At 44.5% G+C, this 21,051-nt stretch overlaps 2 protein-coding genes across 3 annotated transcripts in view; both read right to left on the bottom strand.

The window, feature by feature from the left end:
• Positions 1-13,622, bottom strand: part of IKZF4 (IKAROS family zinc finger 4) — a 30,026-nt gene extending 16,404 nt beyond the window's left edge. For both annotated transcript variants that reach the window (XM_043968940.1, XM_043968942.1), the window contains exons 1-2: positions 13,572-13,622; positions 2,039-2,093 (exon numbers count right to left, since the gene is read on the bottom strand). In XM_043968940.1, the coding sequence (XP_043824875.1) occupies positions 2,039-2,078 (40 nt within the window). In that variant the 5' untranslated portion in view covers positions 2,079-2,093; positions 13,572-13,622. The remainder of the gene's footprint in view (positions 1-2,038; positions 2,094-13,571) is intronic.
• Positions 13,623-15,169: 1,547 nt separating this feature from the next.
• On the bottom strand, positions 15,170-20,953 carry SUOX (sulfite oxidase). The gene is made up of 4 exons (XM_043967807.1): positions 20,630-20,953; positions 18,687-18,759; positions 18,152-18,323; positions 15,170-17,346 (listed from the first exon to the last, which is right to left on the bottom strand). Exons 2-4 carry the CDS (start codon positions 18,740-18,742, stop codon positions 15,937-15,939), a joined length of 1,638 nt encoding a protein of 545 aa, XP_043823742.1. The 5' UTR covers positions 18,743-18,759; positions 20,630-20,953; the 3' UTR covers positions 15,170-15,936.
• Positions 20,954-21,051: the final 98 nt, after the last annotated feature.

Genomic DNA, 21,051 nt, shown 5'->3' with positions numbered 1-21,051 from the left:
TAAAGTAGAATATGGGTAGGGATGGAATCTATGTGGATTCTCCTTATCCCAATAAAGTTATCTGTATGTAGTGAAAGACAGAAGATGGAGAGAAAGAACTTCCTGAGAATTAAACACTAAGTGGGGCCAAATTGCTCTTTTTTCCTTCTGGAGAACGTCAAGGTTAGTCATGAGACCTCATGCCATTTCCTTATCAACTGACCAGGCTAGGGGAAGTTCATGTGGCTGAGACGTATAAGGATAAAGGCATGATCTCTAAAGCTGAGTGTGGTACTCTAAATAATGACACAGTCAATCCTCAATGCTTCCATATCACCTCTAGGAAAGAAGAATGGCTGATAGGCCCCCAGACATCTTCTAGGCAGAGAAGTTTCCCTATTCTGACAGCCAGAGAACATCTCTGGGGTCCACTATGTTGTCCTATATGCTGTTAGCCCTTTTCCCTTTTCCCCAGTCCCACTCCATAGCAGCTACCACCCAGAAATGCCAGGTGAATATTCTCAAGGCACAGCTGAGGTGCCCTTGGTCTGTCCATTTCTTTTTCAAGAGTTATTTGGAGTAGGAACCTCTTTTTTGGTTCTACAAAGAAACCTCAACCTGTTAAGGAAGTGAGAAAAGCTTGCTTTTGTAGCCGAGCAGTGAAAGAGTCCCCAGACTTGTATGTCTGTGGCTATTGGAGGTTCCACTGGGAACTGAAAGGATCTCTGGGAGGTAGACCTTTGATGATCACCTTGCTGGCTTCTCCTTTATTACTCTGAGGGGAGGAATATGTGCTAATGATGACATTAGATATAACACTGGATGTTCAAGGAAAGAAGTACCAGTTGAGGAGGATGCATTTGTATTTCTGGGTCCTTGACTTCATGAAGCAGGAGATTCACAGATACTAGTGGAGGACAGTGACTTTAGGCTCAAGCTAGTCGGTTTCTTTTCTATTACTCTATCCATAGAAATAGCTATCAGTTGATTCTCCATTTGGTTAGGCCCTCCTTCCTTCGTTAAATATAGGTCTAGAATGTCAAGAAATAAGCATCAGATTAAAGACATCCTCAATTAAATATCACTTCACTGCTACCAATGAATCTCAAGCTGTCTCCTGCCCATCCTATTTTGTCCCAGTCCTTGATTCATCCCATCAATTCCTACACCAGCCCCCTTTGGGATGAAATGGAGATGTAGGTTTCTTTTTATTGTGTAGCCCAAATTCCTGAAGGGACCAACTCATGACTCTAAAACTTACTTCTGGCCTCACTGCTCCTTAATTAAATTATTTGTTACTCCAGTGATTCAATATCATGAATCCTTGAGTCCTAGAGATAAAGCCTGGTTTCAACCTCTTTACATTCATCTTTTAAAAAAGAGGCTGAAGAAAGGTCCCCATTTTCCATCCACTGTGTCTGAGTCTGGGAGGCCTTTGGTTATTTCTGCATCACTGAAAATCACGCTAAAAAGCAAAGGCTCTTCATCTACCCTAGTGACAATATCTTCAGGCAAGAAAAACCACATTTCTTTAGGATCATGGGTGGGGCCTGTGATCAGGCTCTCGGTCCTGATTCTCTGATGGGAAGTGGACACATTTCTTATCTGGCTCACTACTATCATTAAACATTTTGTATTTGTATCACCAGCACTTAGCACTGTATTTTACACATAGTAGGTGTTTAATAAATTCTTATTGATGGATTGATTCAAGTGGCAACAAAAGGAGTCCAGTGACCTCAGAATAAGACAGAGGGAATCTACCATCACTTCCATTTATTTGCCTGTAGGAGCCAACTTAATAAGTGAGAACTATCCCTTTCTTCTTTGCCCATTTCCCTAAGCTAGGCAGTGCCTCTTCTCATCCTCTCCTTACACACAGAGAAAACAAAACCTGGGGAGAGGAATTACTATTGATCTCAAAAAATAAGGAAGCAATCACTACCAGGCCAGCCCTTTGGCCAGCAGCTTTGAGGGTCCTACTGTCCAAGGTGACTCCTCTAAGACAAAGGAGGGTTACTACCAGCTCTTTAGAAGCAGAACAAATTAGAGGACATACCAGACATATATGAGCGGCCATTGCAGTTCTCTATATCCATCTTAAAGAGACTTTGCTGCAAAAGAAAAAAAATGCTATTAGAAGCTGAGTTCTGGGTAGTGGCAGAGGTGATGAAGGATGATCAAGGTCTTCACCCTTGTGCCATGCCTGACCTGACACAACTCCAGAAAGAGCAGAAAATTCATATTCTGCCCTGGTAAGAGGAGGAAGAGAGTATTTTGGCTTAAATCCCAAGAAGTATGTGAGCCTACAACCCATGAGAGATAAGCCTCCAATCATTCCAGAGCTGTTCTAGCTGGGCTCATTTCAGTGGGGGCAGAAACCCCAACAGCAGTGGTCTTGAATGTGGCAAAGGGAACATAAACATCCCACCCACTGGGAGATAACAGGCCTTTCTTCAGAAGCTCTATCCCCCTGCTAAGAGGAGGACAGTGATATGGTAGTGATGCCTAGAGACAGTTCTGCTAAGGATTTTGCCAGGCAGTGAAAGGGGTGATAATGGCAAAGAGGGGGATGGGGAAGAGCAGCCACAGTAGAATTCAGTGTTGGGTTCCCTACAGTGCTAATGAACGTTTTATACATTTAAGTGGCTTTTTCCCCCTCTAGGCAATTACATTTGCTGTGTTAAAAAAACAAAACCTGAGTCTGGGCTTAAAACACAGGTTGGACTGTTTGAAGAAGGCAGGCAGTAATTGGCAGCAGCATGTACTAAACAAGTTGGTGCTGAGAACAATTAAAAGTGATAATTTGTTGCAATGAATTATCTCCTTAGGAGCTGAATGGGAGGGAGAAAAATGAGTGTGATTTATAGGAAATTTGCACACATCCAAATGTGTCTTTGCCACATAACAATAAAAATTCCTCACAGGATGATTTGAGAGAGAAGTAGGAGGGAAGTGAAGACCCGAGTGGTGAGGTTCTTGACCACTTTGAAGAAGTCCATCCAAGCAAATCTCTGGATATCCAGTTTGTTGATCATACCAAATCAGGGTGAAGATAGGACAGCCTATTTCTCTATCCTCTTCCCTGTAGTTTGGTAGCTCAGAGAGAGGCTTGAGAACAAACGAAGCTAATTGAAAAGACCGAAACCTATTCAGCAATTGACTTCTGAACCCTATGCTACATTCAGAAAAACTCCAGGTCCTCATCCTCTTCTCCAGAAATACCAAGCAAGTTCCCAAATTCATAATTTCTTTCCTTTGGTGAGTTGAGCTGCAGGACCATAACGAAAGCCACAGATAAAAAGGGGCCTCCTAGGTTCCTGTATTAATAGTGATAACAGTAGCCCTAGCCCACTTACCTAAGTACTGCTCAGGGAATGAAATTCATACGTAGTGCTCAAGGCACAGCTTCAACAAAGTGGCCAAGACCAGAGGAAGAACACTCTGGAGAGCCACGTAGATTTCTTCCCTCCCAAACCATTTTCATCAGAACACCATTTTGGGACTTACAAGAACTCTGAAGAGCTCCTCAAAATGCTTTTGCATACATCTCTCTGGTACTCAGAGTACCCAAGGGAGGTAGGAAAAGGAAAGCAGGGGTCTATCTTCCACTTAGAGGAGATGAAGTAACTTGTCCAAAGTCACATGGTAAGAGCCCAGAACCAGAACATAGGACATCTGCTACTTCTTTTCCATTAAATTCCTTGAACAATCAAATTGTTTAGGATCTTCACGGTTCTTCCTGTCTTCTCTGATTTCTAGCATTAACACCAATTAAAACAACTTTTTCTCCTGTAGGAGAGTGGGGACTTGCTTCAAAAGTAGACCTGGTTGAGCCAACATTCTAGGAAGAAGTGTGATAACTCCATATTGATTGCCAGAGCTAGGGGCTAAACAGGAATGAGGTGAGCAAGTGATATGTGAAAGATGCTCTCTAGTTCACTGGATGAATTGTCTGTGCTACTGAGTATCAAACTGGACTTTCCTGCCTTCTAACCCTTCAGATAGAACGTGACTTGGGTAAAAGCAGTCTTAAATCGACACCAATGTAGCTGGATGCCAAGCTGATAGCCTCAGAACTGAGAGGCCGAGGATTCCGTTACTACTTTAACCTTGGCACCCTTGAAGTCGAATCTTAGCTCTTCTAAGAGAGAGATGAGGATGCCAGGTATCCATTCCACTTTACCCCTCTAAGCTCCTCCTCTCTAATACCGAGGCCATTTCTTCATGACCAGGCAAAGTCTAGTATCTCCCTGGGCAGAGGAACTGGGTCAAATCTTTCAGTGCCAAGAGTCAAGACACTATTTTAGGTAAGGGCTAAAGAGAGGAGAAGTTCTGGTTACAGAAGACAGCTCTGAATAAAAGAACCTGTGAAGGAATCAACGCAATGGCAACAACAAATCTCTCTACTGACACAGACAATGCCCAGGGCTAAATTCAGCTCAATTAGCAATTAGGACAAACTAGACCAAATGCCTCCTACCCTTCTGAAGGGACATCAGGGAACCAAGTGTGTCGAAGGTGCCGCCTCATATGTGAACCTTCCCTGAATCCCTCAGCTGTTGGTGCTCTTTCCCTTCTCAGATTACCTCAGACTGACTTACCCCACCAAGTAGAATGTAGGCTCTTTAAGAACAGGGACTATTTCATTTTTGTCCATGCACCTTGCATATAGTAAACAAAATATTTGTTGAATGAAACAAAGAAGATTGCTAAATCCCCAGAGCCCTGGTGACAAAACGAGTTTTCTTCCCTGTTGTTCTGACTGGAATGATAATCTATGTTCACTCTAACTTCAGTTTAGCTGGCTATTTCTCTACCACTATCAGTACTATATTAATACAAATCAATATCATCTGACTCAGAGATTTACCGCCAAACCCAGGTTAGGGTGGGGCTTGAAGATGCCAGTAACTTGGGTGGCCCAATCCAGTGTCTGTGTTCCATAGTTCTGCCAATAGCTGCCACCTTCTAAGTCTCTGAAATAGTATTCCCACAGCTCTGATTGTTAATGATAAAAATGACAGTGAGTTGAGTTTACCTAGCTGGGTATTACAAAATGTTGAAATGAGAGTGACACTGGAAATAATTAAAGTGCTTCAAATCCCCCAAAGAATTCATCATGATTGAGACACTCCCAAACTGAGATTTTTAAAAAATACATGTTGCCTAGATTAGGTAAACAGATTAACTGGGAAAGGAGATCTCCCTATGTACTGTGGCTTTTTTGTGGCCCCACCAGGGCCCCCTGTTCTGATTTATTCCTAAGGAGAAAAATGGGGTAAGAATTTCATTCTCTGGCCAGGAACAAGTTTTGTTCTGTTTTCTTGAGAATTGGCTATTTTGGGTGACTGGGAGCAAACTAAGTTTCAAATGCTTTGCCGTCCATTTCTCTTTGAAGTGATGGAATTGATTTAGAAGATAAAGGGGGGTGTGATAGTTGTAATTTTTTCTGCCACTCGGGACAAGAGGAATAAGAAATAGTAAAGTAGAAACATCTCTTCTAGTCTCTCTTGAGATATGGGATCTTGGATATACCATGGTTCATTAACAAGACAGAAGCTATTGTCCTCACCCCCTGCATGGTGTTCACAGTTCCAATTCAATAAGCAGACCAAAAGTACACGGCCCACTATTGCCTCTGCCTTCTAAAACCAAAGTTTGGGAGCTCGTGGATTGGGAATGACACTTCAGCCTTGCTGCTTTAAAACTGTATTTTCATAAAGGAAACATACTGGGTGGAGTAAAATTGGCAGGTTTCTCATAGAAAGACGTTGGTTAAAGAGTATCATCTACAGCTCAGCTCCACAGAGCCTTCTAGGAAACAGATCAAGACACCAAGAGCTTTGCAGCTCTGAAATGACCTTTAGGGTTAGCTTGTTTTCTCCAGTTGCTGACACCATAAAGAGGAAACCTGACAGCCTTTTCATAGTGCATGTGGCTATCTTGTCTGCTGAGGGTGCCTGACTAATTTTCTCTTTAGTCTTTAGCTAGTTATTTCATGTTCATAGACAACACAAGGAAGCATCACAGTCTCACTAAGTTTTTGGAGAAGGAAAAGGAAGTAATTTCCTATGAACGGCCACTCTAAAAATAAGGGGTAACAACTAGGAAGATACCATAGTACTAAATAGGTAGGAAAATACCATCTCACCCTCATTTAGATATCCTTTGGCTACATCTTTTCTATTGTCTTTTCATCTTGCCTTTCTTCCTCACACATATTTTAGAAGAAAAAAGGGGGCTGAGGATTATGAGAAGAGAGTAGTAAATCCTCCTCTCCCATCCACACATACCTCCTGGCATTTCACACAGATGAGGCTGAGAAAGTTACCACACTTGATTCAGATGAGATGAGACTCTTGGTAAGTTATCTGGAGTTGCCACCATGTACACAGAAAGGCACGATAGTCATGGATCATTTGTCTGATGAGGAGGGAATATAAATTTTAAAAGGCTTTCATCTTTTTTTTTTTTTTGGTGAGGCAGTTGGGGTTAAGTGACTTGCCCAGGGTCACACAGCTAGTAAGTGTTAAGTGTCTGAGGTCAGATTTGAACTCAGGTCCTCCTGACTCCAGGGCCAGTTCTCTATTCACTGCGCCACCTAGCTGCCCCTAAAAGGCTTTCATCTTTAACTACAAGGAATGGTGCCCAAAACACTGTTATTCATCAGAGGGGAAGAGGTGGCTCCTGTTTGGACAATAAAATCATGGAATTTAATGCTAAAATGTACTTTTGAGATTATCAAGTTGAACTTTCTCACTGAGAAATGAGGAAATAAGACCAGAGAGATTAGATGATTTTTCCTCACTAAAGCATATTATTTGGAGCTGCCTCACAGTATTCCAGAGTTAGAAAGGACCTCAGAGGTCATTTTAGTTCAAATCATATCTAAACAGGAGTCAACAGTGATCACCAAGCTTCAGCTAGAAGGTGTCAAAAAATGGAATTCATTCCCTACTAAAGCAGCTCATTCTGCTTTGGAACATTTCTAATTGTTAGGTTAGGCAGTTCTTTCTTACAATGGATTTCTAATTCTCTTAACTTCTACCCATTCCCCCTACTTCTGAATTTTGCAGCCAAATAGAACCAATCTAGACAGCTAGGTGGTGCAGTGGATAAAGCACTAGCCCTGGATTCAGGAGTACCTGAGTTCAAATCCAGCCTCAGACACTTAACACTTACTAGTTGTGTGACCCTGGGAGAGTCACTTAACCCTCATTGCCCCCCCAAAAAAAAAACCCAAATAGAACCAATCTAATCTGCCTTCCACATGACAGATTTTTAAAATACCCGGACAGCTTCTATGTCTTCCCTCAAGTCTTTTTTTCCCCTAGACTAAATATAACCAGGTCCTTCAATTAATTAATTGATCTTTGTAAGCCATTATTTCTAGTCCTCTCACTAACCTGAGTTCCCTCTCTGATCAAGCTCCATTTTCTCAGTGTCCTTCTAGATAGGTAGTATCCAGGATCAAACACAATATGCCAAATGTGGCCTAACCAGGACGAAGTACAGTGGGATTATAAATTCCATCATTCTGGAACCAATGGTTCTGTTAGAGCAGTCAAAGATCTCTTCTTTTTTGGCCACCATATCACAATGGTGACTCCTTTTGAGTTTGCTGTCTACTAAAACCCCCAAATCTTTTCACAGACAATGCTATCTAGCCATGCTTCCCCATCTTGTACTTAATAAACAGCTGATTGTTCTGAACCCCAATGTAGGATTGTACATTTATGCATAAATTTAATCTTATCATATTTAGCTTATTGTTTCAGTATATTCTCATCTAGCCATTATACTTTTTTGTTTTGTTTGGCGGAACAATGAGCGTGACGTGCCCAGGGTCACACAGCTAGTAAGTGTCAAGTTTCTGAGTCCAGATTTGAACTCAGGTACTTCTAAATCCAGGGCCAGTGCTTTAACCACTGCGCCACCTAACTGCCCCTAACATGTTATTTTTAAAGCTGCCCTCCTTGGCTGTGTTTCCTATTGACTTTTGCTTTCTGTCCGTTTTTTAAAAACTCTTCAGTAAACCTTTTTTTCTTACTTTTCTCCTCTATTTTGATAACCCTGTTATTAAGTCTTACTATCCTCAACTCTCCCATCCCAAAACCATTTGAAAGGAAAATAAAACCCTAATATCAGCTATGCAAAATAAAACAAAGAAAATACCCACATTAGCCTTGTCTCAAAATATGTCTTATTTTTCACACTGAGTTGATCCCTTTACTGTCAGGAGGTGGTAACCGGCCCTTTGAAACTCTAGTTGTTCATTACATTGATCAAGAGTTCTTAAGCCTTAGTTGTTTTTCTCTACAATTATGTTATTAAATTTTCTTTGGGTTCTACTTATTTTACTCTGGATAATTCATACAAATTTTCCTGGGTTTAATTAAAACCATCCCTTTCATCAATTCTCATGGCACAATATTCCATTACATTCATATACCATAATATTTGTCCAGCCATTCAACTGATGGGCACCCCTCCTCCCTTAGTTTCCAGTTCTTTGCCATTACAAAAAAAGTTGCTATACAGCCTCAGACACTTGACAGTTACTAGCTGTGTGACCCTGGGCAAGTCACTTAACCCTCATTGCCCCCTCCAAAAAAAAAAAGAAAAAAGAAAAAGAAAAAAAAGCTGCTATAAATATTTTTGTACATAAAAGTCCTTTCCCCTTTCTTTGATCTCTCTGAGTATATGGTCTCAGGAAGAACTTTTGAAATACAGGTCCAAATTGTTCCAGAATGGCTAGATCAATTCACAGATCCACCAACACTGCACTGGTGTTCCTGCTTCCCTTCAGTCCCTCCAACAATTGTCATTTTCCTTTTTTGGGTATTTTTGCCAATGTGATGGCAATAAGATGGAATCTCAGTTGTTTGTGTTTCTCTAAGTAGAGATTTGGAACATTTTTTCATAAGACTGATAGCTTAGATTTTTTTTCCTTTGAGAACTGCCTGTTCATATCATTTGGCTATTTTATCAATGGAGGATTGATTCTTGTTCTTTTGTATCTGAATTAGTTCCTTAAATACCTTGCATAGCAAACCTTTATCAGAAAAACTCCCTGCAAAGATTTTCCCTCCAGTTAAATATTTCTAATATTAACTGCACTGAATTTGTTTGTGCAAAAAATAATTTTATGTAACCACAATTGTCCATTTTATCTTTTGTAATCATATCTCTTATTTAATCATGAGTTCTTCCCCTATCCATAGGTATTTCCTTACTTTCTCTTCTAACTTGCTTATGATGTGACCTTTTATGTTTCTTTTTTTTTGTTTGGTTTGGTTTTGGTTTTTTGCAGAGCAATGAGGGTTAAGTGACTTGCCCTGGGTCACACAGCTAGTAAATGTCAAGTGTCTGAGGTCAAATTTGAACTCAGGTCCTCCTGAATTCAGGGCCAGTGCTTCATCCACTACACCACGTAGCTGCCCCCCCCCCTCCATGTAACCTTTTATATCTAAGTCACATATGCATTTGGAACTTATCTTGGTATATGGTGTGAAATATTGGTCTAAGTCTAATTTCTGCCAGATTGTTTTTCAGTTTTTATACCAGCTTTTGTCAAATAGTGATTCCATGCCCCAGAAGTTAGGGGTCTTTAAGTTTATTAAATACTACGTTACTATATTTATTTGCTTCTGTATTTTGTGTATTTAATCTATTTTGATGATCAACTTCTCTACTCTTTAACTAATACCAAATAGTTTTGATAATTATTGCTTTGGAGTATCATTTGAGCCATGGCACTGCTAATTCCCCTTCCTTCCCATTACCCCCATTCCATTATTTTCCTTGAGATTCTTTACCTTTTATTCCTTTAAAAAATTTTTGTTACAAAAGATGGTTGGGATTAGGTGAGAAGGAAGGAATATACTTAGAAGTTAAGGTGATATCAAAACAAGGTATCAATGAAAATAAGATACAATTTTAAAGAATAAAATACAACGAAAAATCCAACTTTCAAGTGTTTTGTCTTTGCCTCTTCATGAATCAGGAATTCCTAATGCAAGTTCTTTCCATGTTACAAAGGTAGAGAAGACTGGAAGAGAGAAGGTAATGGGCAAATGTTGGAGCACAAGCTAAAGATTTCAAACCTAAGTAACAAACAGAATCTTCAGTTTCTAGGAAAATTTCAAGACCATCCTGTACCCATTTCTGAAATGTGCCTTGCTCTTGCCCCATTTGGGGGAAGCTGAAAAACAAGAGACAGTACTGAAGATTCTAATTCAGTGGATGTTCTCCACAACTGCATAGCATATTACAGAAGCTCCAGGGAGACTCCTAATTTATTCCAGTAGAACCTTTTTTAAAAATCAAACTTTTTAGGACTTACATAAAGAATTTTTTTCAGATTTATTATTTTTTTAAATGAAGAACTGGCCACTAAGTCATCTTTCTTCACTAAAGAAAATAATACCAAAAAAGATTAAATATTCCAAACTAAGGAAAGCCTAAAGAAAGAAAAAGAGATGTTAGAATCAAATCTTTTACATAAAATATGAACTCCATGGCAACTCTTAAGAGTTTTGCCAGTTACAGAGCAAAGATTCATTTGCGTTGGGAAAAGGAATTTCCTCATCTGGAGTTCCCTATCCTAATAAAATCACAGTTCAGGGAAAAAAACCAAAACAAAACAAAAGAGCTTGTACCACAAGAGTCAGACAAACCTTGGTCAGAACAGAACAATCCTAGTCTTGTGTTCCAGTGCTGAGGGAAACCCAGAAGTCCTTAGAAAACTACCTTGGCTCTTACTAGTAAGTGACAGTTTTCTCTGTTTGCAGCAGGGAGAAGTCCTTTGCACCTCACAAACTCATATTGGGTAGAAAACAGGTCCCTGAGAGAGAGAGAGAATAGCTTAAACTCAGCTGAGCCAAGTTTTTCTCTTTAATAAAGGCCACTGGCCAGGAGCATTATAAGCACTTCCTTTTTGTTTCATTGTAAGACTGATGGCTTAAGGCATCACAGGAGGGTAAAAGGTGACCTAGTTGAAGTTTAGTAGAAGTTGCCAAAGACTTTTAGTTCAAGAGCCTCTTTTTCTGTCTCTTCTTCTGACCCAGAGCCCTGTATGGATTCCCCAGGCTTTAGAGAGGCAGGCCTGTACTAGAAGAGCTCGTGGGGAGCGGAATAGCCCTTTGGTTTCTTGGCTGCAATATTGGGGGGGGAGCAAGAGAGGGAAAGATCATTCAAGAACTTTATGCCCTCTGCTAACTAGAACTCAACTTCCCACAGGAGTTGTCTGTGCCTATTGATGGAGACATGAACTATCTTCCTTAATGACACTCTAGGTCACCTTTGGTGGAAATGTTCCAGCTTGGTACCAACTGTAGCCATATAGTTGCCACTTGCTGATTAGTGCAAGGGGAGCTATTGTATAAGGGCAGATTTTCATGTTGTCTAAGGATATGGAAGTAGTAAGGGGAAAAGGAAAAGATGCAATCCGGAGCAAAGTGACCAAAGACCAGCTGAAAGGGGGAACAGGGGGGGGTGCTAAGAAAACCTGGGTCTCACAAGCCATACCATTAGAGGAAATATAAATCAAAGGTCAAGAGATAAGAAAGACAGCTTTGCAAACGAAAAACATATATGTACCCATCCAGCAAAACACTAAATAATTAGGTCATGGGATTTTAGAGCTCTGAGGGACGACCTCTGAGTTCATCTAATCCAACTTCTTTATTGTAGAGTTGAGGACCCAAGACTTGCCCAAAGTTATACAGGTAGTAAATGACATATTGTGGACCAGAACCATGGCCTTCTGATTCCAAATACCTTATCTCCATTACACCGTAACTCCCATCTGCAGGTGCCCTGATTAGGACCTTCAAGATGTACCAAACCAAATACTGACAGCGACCAACATAGGGTAGTAGAAGACAAACAGGAATACCACAGAAAAGCCAGGAAGCCCACAATGGAGGGAGCACCAGGCAAGCAGGTGAGAAACTAAGGTACCAGACAACTTGGCTTTTTGGAGGAGCAAAGCTCTGTCTATGACCTGTGACGTAGATCATGTGGGAAACCCCCAGTGCACGAAGGGCATCATATTTCCTAACCACTTTACAATTATGAAACAGTTTTTCATTTCAGAATCCACAGTAGCTAGACTTAACCAAATGTAACTATCACAACCAGTCAGCACCAGCAAACAAAAGATATGAGGAAACATAAGGTTCCCAGATGAAGAGAAAGAGAAAGGTGAGAAAAGAGGGCTGGGGAGGGGGGAGGATTAGATAGGTGGGTCCTAGGATCCCTTTAGCACTCAGGAATAAACAACTTCCTACCCTTCTCCAAGTCTGTTCCTTCCTCTTCATGCCTTTATTCCTACTAGGACCAAAGTCTCCCTCTCCCAGACATTTCTTTATTTTTCTCTCATAGATTCTGTCCCATTCCCAGCCCCACTTTTTGGATCTCCTAGATCTCTCAACAGATAAAAGCCACTTCATTCCTCCACCCCATGGCATTTCTTTCTACCATACAAATGTTCTTCCTCTCCTACTATTTCTTCCCTGCCTTCACTCTTTACTTCTTAGACAGGATCCAAAATCCCTTAAACTTTCCCCACCCCATCTTCAGTCTCCTTGTGCTGTCTCTTTCCCATTCTTCCAGTACCCCTGTACTTTCCCTCCATCCTCTTAGTCCCCTTGTACTTCCTTTCATCCTCTCTGTCCCTTAATACTTTCCCTCCATCTTCAGTTCCTCTGTGCTTTCTCTCCCCCATCCTCTCAGCCCCACCCTAGATTGCCTCCTATTCTCTCCCTCCCATCCTCTCAGCTCCCTTATACTTTCCCCCTCATCTTCAGTCCTCCTAGACTTTCCCCAAACCTCTCATCTCCCCCTCCCATACTTTCTCTCCCCCCATCCTCTAAGTGCCCCTGGACTGACCATTATTCTCTCCTCCATCTTCTCAGTCCCTGTGCTTTCTCTCCCTTCATCCTCTCAGCCCCCCTTCTCCCTCCTCATCCTCGTACCCTTGTACTCTCCCCATCCTTTGAGGCCCCTGGACTGCCCACTATTCTCTCCCCCATTCTCTCAGTCCTCCATTACTTTCCCCCCATCCTCAGTCCTCCTGTTCTCTCCCCCCAGCCTCTCAGAACCCCCTGTGCTTTCTCTCCCCCCATTCTCTCAGTTCCTCTGTCCTCTCTCCCATCCTTTGAGCACCCCTGTACTTTCCCCCATCCTTTGAGACCCCTGTTCTCTCCCCCCAGCCTCTCAGTCCCCTGTGCTTTCTTTCCCCCCATCCCACACTTGGTCCCCCCACAAGGGTTCCTCCCCCTCCATCCCTTGCCCATCTTTCTTTTGCTTCACGCCCTGCTCAGTCTCCCCTCCCTCCAGGGCTACCGACCAACTCTCTCCACCCTGGCCCATGGGAACCATGCCCCCTTCTCCCCCCTCCCCACCCCTTCTCCCTTCACCGTCCTCTGCTCACCCCCAGACCCAGGCCCCGGGGACCCGAGGCGTCCCAGGCCTCCCCCCACCCCCCAACACTTCACGCCCTTGCCCCCTCAGGCCCCGCCCCCAGGCTGCCTGGGCCCCGCCCCCCGCCCCCCGCGCGCGCCCAAGCCCCGCCCCTCACTCACCTGAGGCGGCTCCGCGCGCGCGCGCGCGCGCGCGAGCGGAGGGGCGGGGAAGGGGGGGGAAAGTGTTGGGGACGAGGGGGGCGGGGCAGTGGGGGGGGAGCCCCCCGGCCCGGCCGGCTCTGGGCTGGGGGGTCACGGGGGGCGGGGTCACTGAGGCGGTGGCAGCCGGGCAGGAGCCGGGGTGAGGGCGCTCGGCGGCGGCTCCATCTCCATCGGCTGCTTCACCTGAGGAGGGACGGACCCCCCCCTCGGGCCCCCCCCCATCACAGCCGTCCCCCCCTCCCCCGAACAACTTCCGGTCCCACTGCCAGGCGACAGGCTGCGTGGCCGAACGCCGAGCGCTCCGGCGCCGGGGAGGCTGCTGGGGAAAAGGAGCGGAGCCAGGTGAGAGCAACCGAGCACCGAGGGCATCGAGTTGAGCTGGCGCCCTCCGGGGGGTGGCGGTGTGGAACGCGTACCAACTTAAGTTTCTACCCGTATGATCGGCATCATCCGCGTTCTGCTGTGGGACCCACCCCCACCCCACCCCCCGCTCCTGCACGCTCCTCCGACTTTCCCCTTTCGTTTCTTCCCTTCGCCCTGGGGATCCCTCCGACAATCTCCAGTCTGTTAACAAGTAATTGGGGTAGGGTGGGGGGCAATTCTAGGTTCTCTTGCTTTTAGGTAGACCTCGGCTCGCTCACGAAGATTCACCTCAGTCTTTATTAAATGCCAGGAATACGGGGAGTAAAAAGAACACCCCCCTGCCCTCTACTAGCTTACAGTCTCCTGGGATTGGGGGGCGGAGCTCCGTGCCATTGAAAGCACCCCCTCCTCTGCTCTCTACCGAGCATCGGAGAGTCAGAGGAGACCCCAAATACTGTTTCTTCCGAGGCTTTCATTTTACAGAGAAGTAAACTGCAAAGAGCTGTGAGAATAAAGCTACTGGGGAAAGAAAACTTAAGGCACACAATGCCTTAAACGATAAGTGACCTTAAGCAGATTTCAGAAAGGTTTTAAAACCCAGGTCGGCTGACTCTAAATTGAGAAACTTGTAGAGGGCAGCTAGGTGGCGCAGTGGACAAAGCACTGGATTCAGGAGTACCTGAGTTCAAATCCGACCTCAGACACTCACTTGACAGTAGCTGTGTAACTCTGGGCAAGTCACTTAACCGTCTTTGCCCCGCAAAAAAACAAACAAACTGAGAAGCTTGTAAAAAAGAAACTTTGTTGAAATCTTTTGGTTTTATTTTATTTACATTTACCTGTATTTCTCTTCCTCCCCTAGAGAGCCATCCCTTATAACAAAGGGAAAGGGAAAAAAAGCAAAACTAACGGGGGGGGGGGGGGAGGCAATTTCATATTATATGCAATGTTCTACACCCCCCCTAAAAAAATTAAAAGGCAGAAGGTGGTGTCTTCTCTTCTTTGGGGTCAAGCTCGATAATTAGAACCTCGAAGCATTCAGTTTGGATTGTTTTCTTGTCATCTTTTCATTTACTTTTTGTAAAGGTAATGTATATTGTTTTCCTGATTCTGCTTACTTCTTTTTCCGTTCGTAAGTCCTCCCCTGCTTCTTTGTATTCGTCATAATCATTGTTTCATACAGCACAGTATAATTCCATTACATTCAATTTATTGGGCATCTCCTTTGTTCCCAGTTTTGTTGCGACCATATAGCAGCCCCCTCATCCCATGTACAGAATTCACATGTTAGTACAGCCTCCCAACTCATATTTCCTTTCCTACTCCCTTCCTTGCCCAGGCAAGAGGCGGGAGAATAAACAGAAACTTTATTGATATAATTAGAAAAATAAGAAGAGGTTACAATCCCCCTTTTTTCTTCACAGTCCCCTACACCCAGGGAGCTGGGGGCAGATAATAAACAGCAGCACATGTCCCTCTATACACGCTTGCTCTGTATAAAGCGAAGACAAGATAAGGCCCCATTGGTAAAAGAAATTAAAAGACTGGAGAGAAAAGAGGTGGTGTGGTGCTGGTGTTATTATGATGATTGATACTTCTGTCCAGTTCCAACTTCTGTCCAGACAGTTTTCAACTCAATCTCAGAGAAGAGTCTAGAGGATCACTGAGTATGAGTTAGATATCACAACGGAATAAATATGGAGAAAATCATCAATACTGGTCCTTGGAGTTAGGAGGAAGGAATGAATGGAAATGTGTATGTGTGGAGGTAGTTAGGGATTTAAATATATTTGTGGAAGTGGGAGGGTGGGGCTACCCCAGAGACTGTGTCTGAGAACCAGAAAGGAGAGGAGTTTTGGAATGTCTATAGAAAAGGGAAGAGTCCAAGAGAGAAATAGTTTGGAAGACTAAGAGACTGAGAAGGATGGCTTATAGGGTGTCAAGGCTGCAGTAATTGTTCTTATGGGGCTACATGGACATGGATACGGTGCCAGGCATTAGTGAGCACACCTCGAAGGTTCCAGATAGGGGCCACAGTGTCAGGCTGCACATTGTATCCATCATCCACAGCCTTGCAAATAATATTCAGTTCCTTCCACCCAGTAGGCACTGGTGCTGTAAGCTGCCACAGCTGCCATGCCCAGGCTCTCCTTGGTGCCTGTGCCTCCCCCTCCAGCTTTGCCTCTTGCCAGGTCAGCCCACCATCCAGAGACACATCCACCCTGATGATAGCCCTACCCCCTCCACTCCAAGCATAGCCCTTCACAGTCACCTCTCCAGGCTCTATTGTTTGCCCTTCCCTGGGCTCTGTGATGGCTGACTGGACAGGGAGCTCCTGAATGGCTGGGGCAGAGTCAAAGTCCACTTTGTCCCAATCTACTGAGGGACAGAAGCCTTTGTAATCACGACGTTGCCAATGGCTAGGGCTTTCCTCAGGGCTGATGCTCACCTTCCCCAGCCACTTGACATGGCGAGCACCCACTATACCAGGCACCACCACCCTTACTGGGAAACCATGGTCAGGGGGCAGTGGCTGCCCATTCATCTCATACGCCAACAGAACGTCACCTTCAGGGTCCATAGCCCGAGCTAGGGGGATGGAGGCTCCATAGGTTGTCCCTGTGGGGTCACAGTCCAGCCCTTCAAAACATACATGGGCTTCAGGGCCAGAGGGTGAATGGCCAGCCTGGATCAGAACATCTCGGAGCCGGGCTCCGCCCCACTGGGCTGTGCTGATGGCACCTGCCCCCCAGTTTAATCCTTTTACAGACTTAACTTGAGCCATCTCACTTCGACGGTTACCAGCACACTGCAGGGTGACTGTGACCTGGTGCTTGGGGAAGCCACGGAGATCATCTAGCGACAGACTCAGTGTCTGACCTCCTGGGGGTCCTTCCACTTGCAGATGGTATGTGGCAGGGTCTACGGTGGGTACAGGCAGGTGATTTCGGGTGAAAAAGAGAGGACTGGGTGTGATGTAGTTCTCACCCAAGAGCTCAAGAGGTGGTTCTGCATTAAAAGGCTTCTGGCTGTTGATCTGCAGAGCAGGGTGTCTGGGGGGGTCGCCGGCATAAGGGTCAGTGGCAACTAGGTCAGAAGAACTCTCCTCATCAGGGCTTAGCTCCCCAATCTTATACTCAGCTAGGAGCTCACGAACATGTGGCTGGTTGTGTGCTGCATACAGAGCCCAAAAAGGCTCCAGTGGTCCCCCTGCAGCAAGCAGTAATTTAGATGGTCCACCTGGGTGCATGGGCACAAAGTCTGTGACATCAAAGACCTCACAGCCCAAGGTTACCCAGACCCGTGTCTCAAGACTTCGATGACGGCTCACTTCTGCCTTTGTGTATATGGGTAGTGACGCTTGGGCAGCCTGTGGCGGGGGCGGGGAGAGGACAGAAGACAGAAGGAAAAAATGATGGGAGATGCTATCAACCTTTTCTTTTCCTCCAGCCCGATCCATAGAATATATGGTACCAGGGAACCTGGGAGTCATAAGACTGGGCTCAGGCTTTCAGATCCTGGCATATAACCTATGTGTTACTAGACAAGTCTCTTCCTCCCCACAAGCCCTAGTTTCCTCAGCTGCAAAATGGGGATAACTCTTGCAATACCCACTTTACAGGATTGCCCCGTGCAAAGACTTTGTAAGCTTTAAAGCCATATACAAATGTGAGTTATAATTAGTGCTGGCAGCAACTCCTCTTCAATGAGGTTGCTAGGTGAACAGAATGAACAGTGAACAGAGTGTTAGACCTGGAGTTAGGAAGAACCGAGTTCAAATCTGACCTCATGTACTTAACTGTGTGATCCTCAGCAAGTCATTTAACCCCTGGCTTCTTAAACTGGGGGTCTCGAACCCATGGGGGGGCATAAAAAATTTGGCAACAGTAAAAGGTTATATAGACCTATTTTATATGCCCATATACCTGGAGTTGTATAAAATTTTCTCCAGCAAAAAGGGATCACAATGGAAAAAGTTTAAGAAGCCTCTGCCTCAGTTTCTTCTTCTGTAAAATGAGGATCTTTGGTAATTGTGAGGATCAAATGAGATAATATTTGTGAAGCATGATGCAAGCCTAAAAGCACTCTGCACATGCTAGCTACCTATTATTTAATTCAACAAACATTTATTACTCCCTTGCAACCCACTCAATTTAGCCACCCTTCTACTCTACCTTTTCTCTATGGTTTCCATAGGCCAGTACAGCCCCAATGCCCAGCAGTGCTCCTGCAGCTGCCCAGTATCCAGAAGGAGTGTCGCCATTAGAAACGTGAGGTTTGGGGCTTTGGAGATGAGAGGGATCACTGGTAAAGCAGACACGTGGACATAGCTTTGGGACAATCAGCCTGTAAAGAGGAAAGAGAATCAGTAATAGTCCCTCCCATGCCTCATCCCAGAAGAAGCTACATGCAAAGGGTTTAGCGGGGTTGACGCTATCTATACCTAATGGAGGACAAAGGAACAAGATGTCCCATGCTAAGCCATGATGGAAGCTATATACCTGCGTCTTTTTATTTCCTTAGCTAGAACTTGTTCTTTCTCAGGAACCAGTAGAATTAGTAGGATCTCCCTTCCCTAGCCCACTTATAATCCCTCTTGCTATTGAAGGCAGTTAACTTCCCCAGGTTGAAAAGATAAGGTAATACATCATAAAATACTGAAACAGAGGAGATAATAGAAGTGAGAAACTGTTCTGGGATAAGGCATACCTGTCAAACCTGGAAACTCGAAGGCCAGAGATAGCAACTCTTTGTAGCAACAGCATTATAGACACCTGGGTTTCTAGGAAAGAGGGAGAAGCAAAAAAGAAGTAATCGCTATGGAACAAAAGTGTGTGTGTGTGTGTGTGTGTGTGTGTGTGTGTGTGTGTGTGTGTGTGTGTGTGTGTGTGTGTGTGTAGCAGGGCTTCAGAAGTGAAACTTAAGAACTAGAGGGGGAGATAAAGGGACTACTGCAGGACCAGCTAGGTGGCACAGTGGATAAAGCACTGGCCCTGGATTCAGGAGGACCTGAGTTCAAATCTAGCCTCAAACACTTGACACTTACTAGCTGTGTGACCCTGGGCAAGTCACTTAACCCTCATTGCCCCTGCAAAATAAAATAAATAAATAAATGAAAATAAAATTTTTAAAAAGGGACTACTGCCAACATCATTAGGGAAAAGAGGTAACTGAGAGAATCCCAATCTCAGTTCTTCAGGAAGACTGGACTAAACAAGGAGATCAATATAGGAATGGATGTGATGGATTTCCTGAAAGCAAATGGCCTCTTTCCCTCAATTCCCAAGAACAATACCTAGTCTAGGGCCTATATTGTAGATTTATTTACCAGAAAGCAAGTTTTGTTTTGTTTTAGTTGGGGAGCAAGCTAAGGAGAAGACATGAGGTAAAACCAGATGCCTCGTTCTCCATAAAAAGTATCATTAACTGAGAATCAATATGCCTGGGTCTCCACCCCTATCCTAGCCATTCCCTTCATCCTGAGCTCAGCAAACTAAGGGGTTATTGTCCCAGGTGTTACTGAATGGGCTGAATTCCTCTCTAGGGAAGGGAAAAAGAGAACTTCACAACTCTCACTTCAATGGCTCTTTCTGCCCTTTAGTTAGAATCAAAGTAATAGAGGGAAAGGAACAGACACTAGGAAAATCTGGGCCCAGGCAGGGTGTTTCATGCCTGTTAAAAGACAGGAAAGTTGGGGTTTTATTTTTTTCTTTTTTAAAAAATAAATTTATTTTATTCTGAACTTAAGGAACAAAAGGAGCATTTCCATAACAAAGTGGGATAGAAAAAGTTTTGGCCTGAGATTGCCAATCTACTATGTACAACTTGCTACTTCTTTCAATATACCACCCAGTTATCATTTCCCCCTTCCCCTCCCCCTCCAAACTTTGAGATGGCTACCATTAGACATAAATATGCATGTGTGTGTGTACACACACTCCACATGACCCCTGCACTTTTCTCCCTATTCTTATCTTTGCTCAGAAGCCAGGTCTCATCCACCCACCCAGGGGTAGAGGAAGAGGATCGTGGACACTGCAGCTTTCTTCAAATTTGGGAAATATCTGTTATATAATGACAAAAAAAGCATGTGTATGTGTGTATATGTGTGTGTGTCAGTTTTTTTCTGTTGGGGTTTAAAAATTGAGGGAGTCAGTCTGAGTAAGAAGCCAGAGAAAGTAACCATGGGATGCCTCAGTCGGGGAGATCTGTGACCTTGGGAAAGAGTGGGAATTGAACTCTTCTCCTTAGCACAGATTCCCACTACACTTTATATCTCACAAGGGGCCTCTTGGGAGAAAGGACTACTTTTTCTCAGGGGAGCCCTGTCAATGCCTTCCTGCCCTGATTTGGCCGAGGCGGCCTTTTAATGGGCAACATCCTGCCAATGGGGGTAACCTACAATTTATTGCCCCTGGAGTGTGTGTGGGTGGGGGCAAGTAGGAGTACTCAGAATGGGGCACAGCTACCCAGGCCCATGCCAGATATGGAGGGGGGTGGGGGAAGAAAAAGATTCTAGAGCAATGCCCTGCACTCCACCCCATGACGCAGGCATGTGCCATACTAGGAGCCCTATACCACAGCCCTATCCATTCTCCTCGGAGGTGCCCTTCGCCCACCCCGCCCTCCTTTTCTTCCTTCCAGTCTCCTACCCGAAGGAGCTTTCTAGCAGCCGCAGCGCTTCTTCCGAACGTTTCTGCCCGAATCTTGGGCGGAGAGGGCGGGGATTCCCGGTGGTGACGTCAGGGCAGGATTTAAAGGACCACTCTCATCGCGTCAATTAATTCCCCATCTATTGACGGGATGAGGAAACCCAGAGAAAGGTATTCTGACCCTAGTCTACCTGCTTAGCTAGCTTTGAAAAAGTAGGGGATGGGCAAATAATTGGGGCCTGGGAACTTGGATGCTCGTCTTCTGCGTGGGTTCTCTGAGTTAATGCTTCAGCCTAGTCAAGCAGCCAAGAGGTTTGGGGAAATTAACAGACGAGGTGGACGGAGACCTGAGCAGGAAAAGCTAGAAGAGACCTTAATGGTACGTCGAGGAGTGAGGTGATTGGGGACGACACCCACCAGTA

Source organism: Dromiciops gliroides, chromosome 5 (assembly GCF_019393635.1).
Source record: "Dromiciops gliroides isolate mDroGli1 chromosome 5, mDroGli1.pri, whole genome shotgun sequence".
Taxonomy (NCBI): Eukaryota; Metazoa; Chordata; class Mammalia; order Microbiotheria; family Microbiotheriidae; genus Dromiciops; species Dromiciops gliroides.
This window is presented reverse-complemented; position numbering and strand designations above follow the sequence as displayed.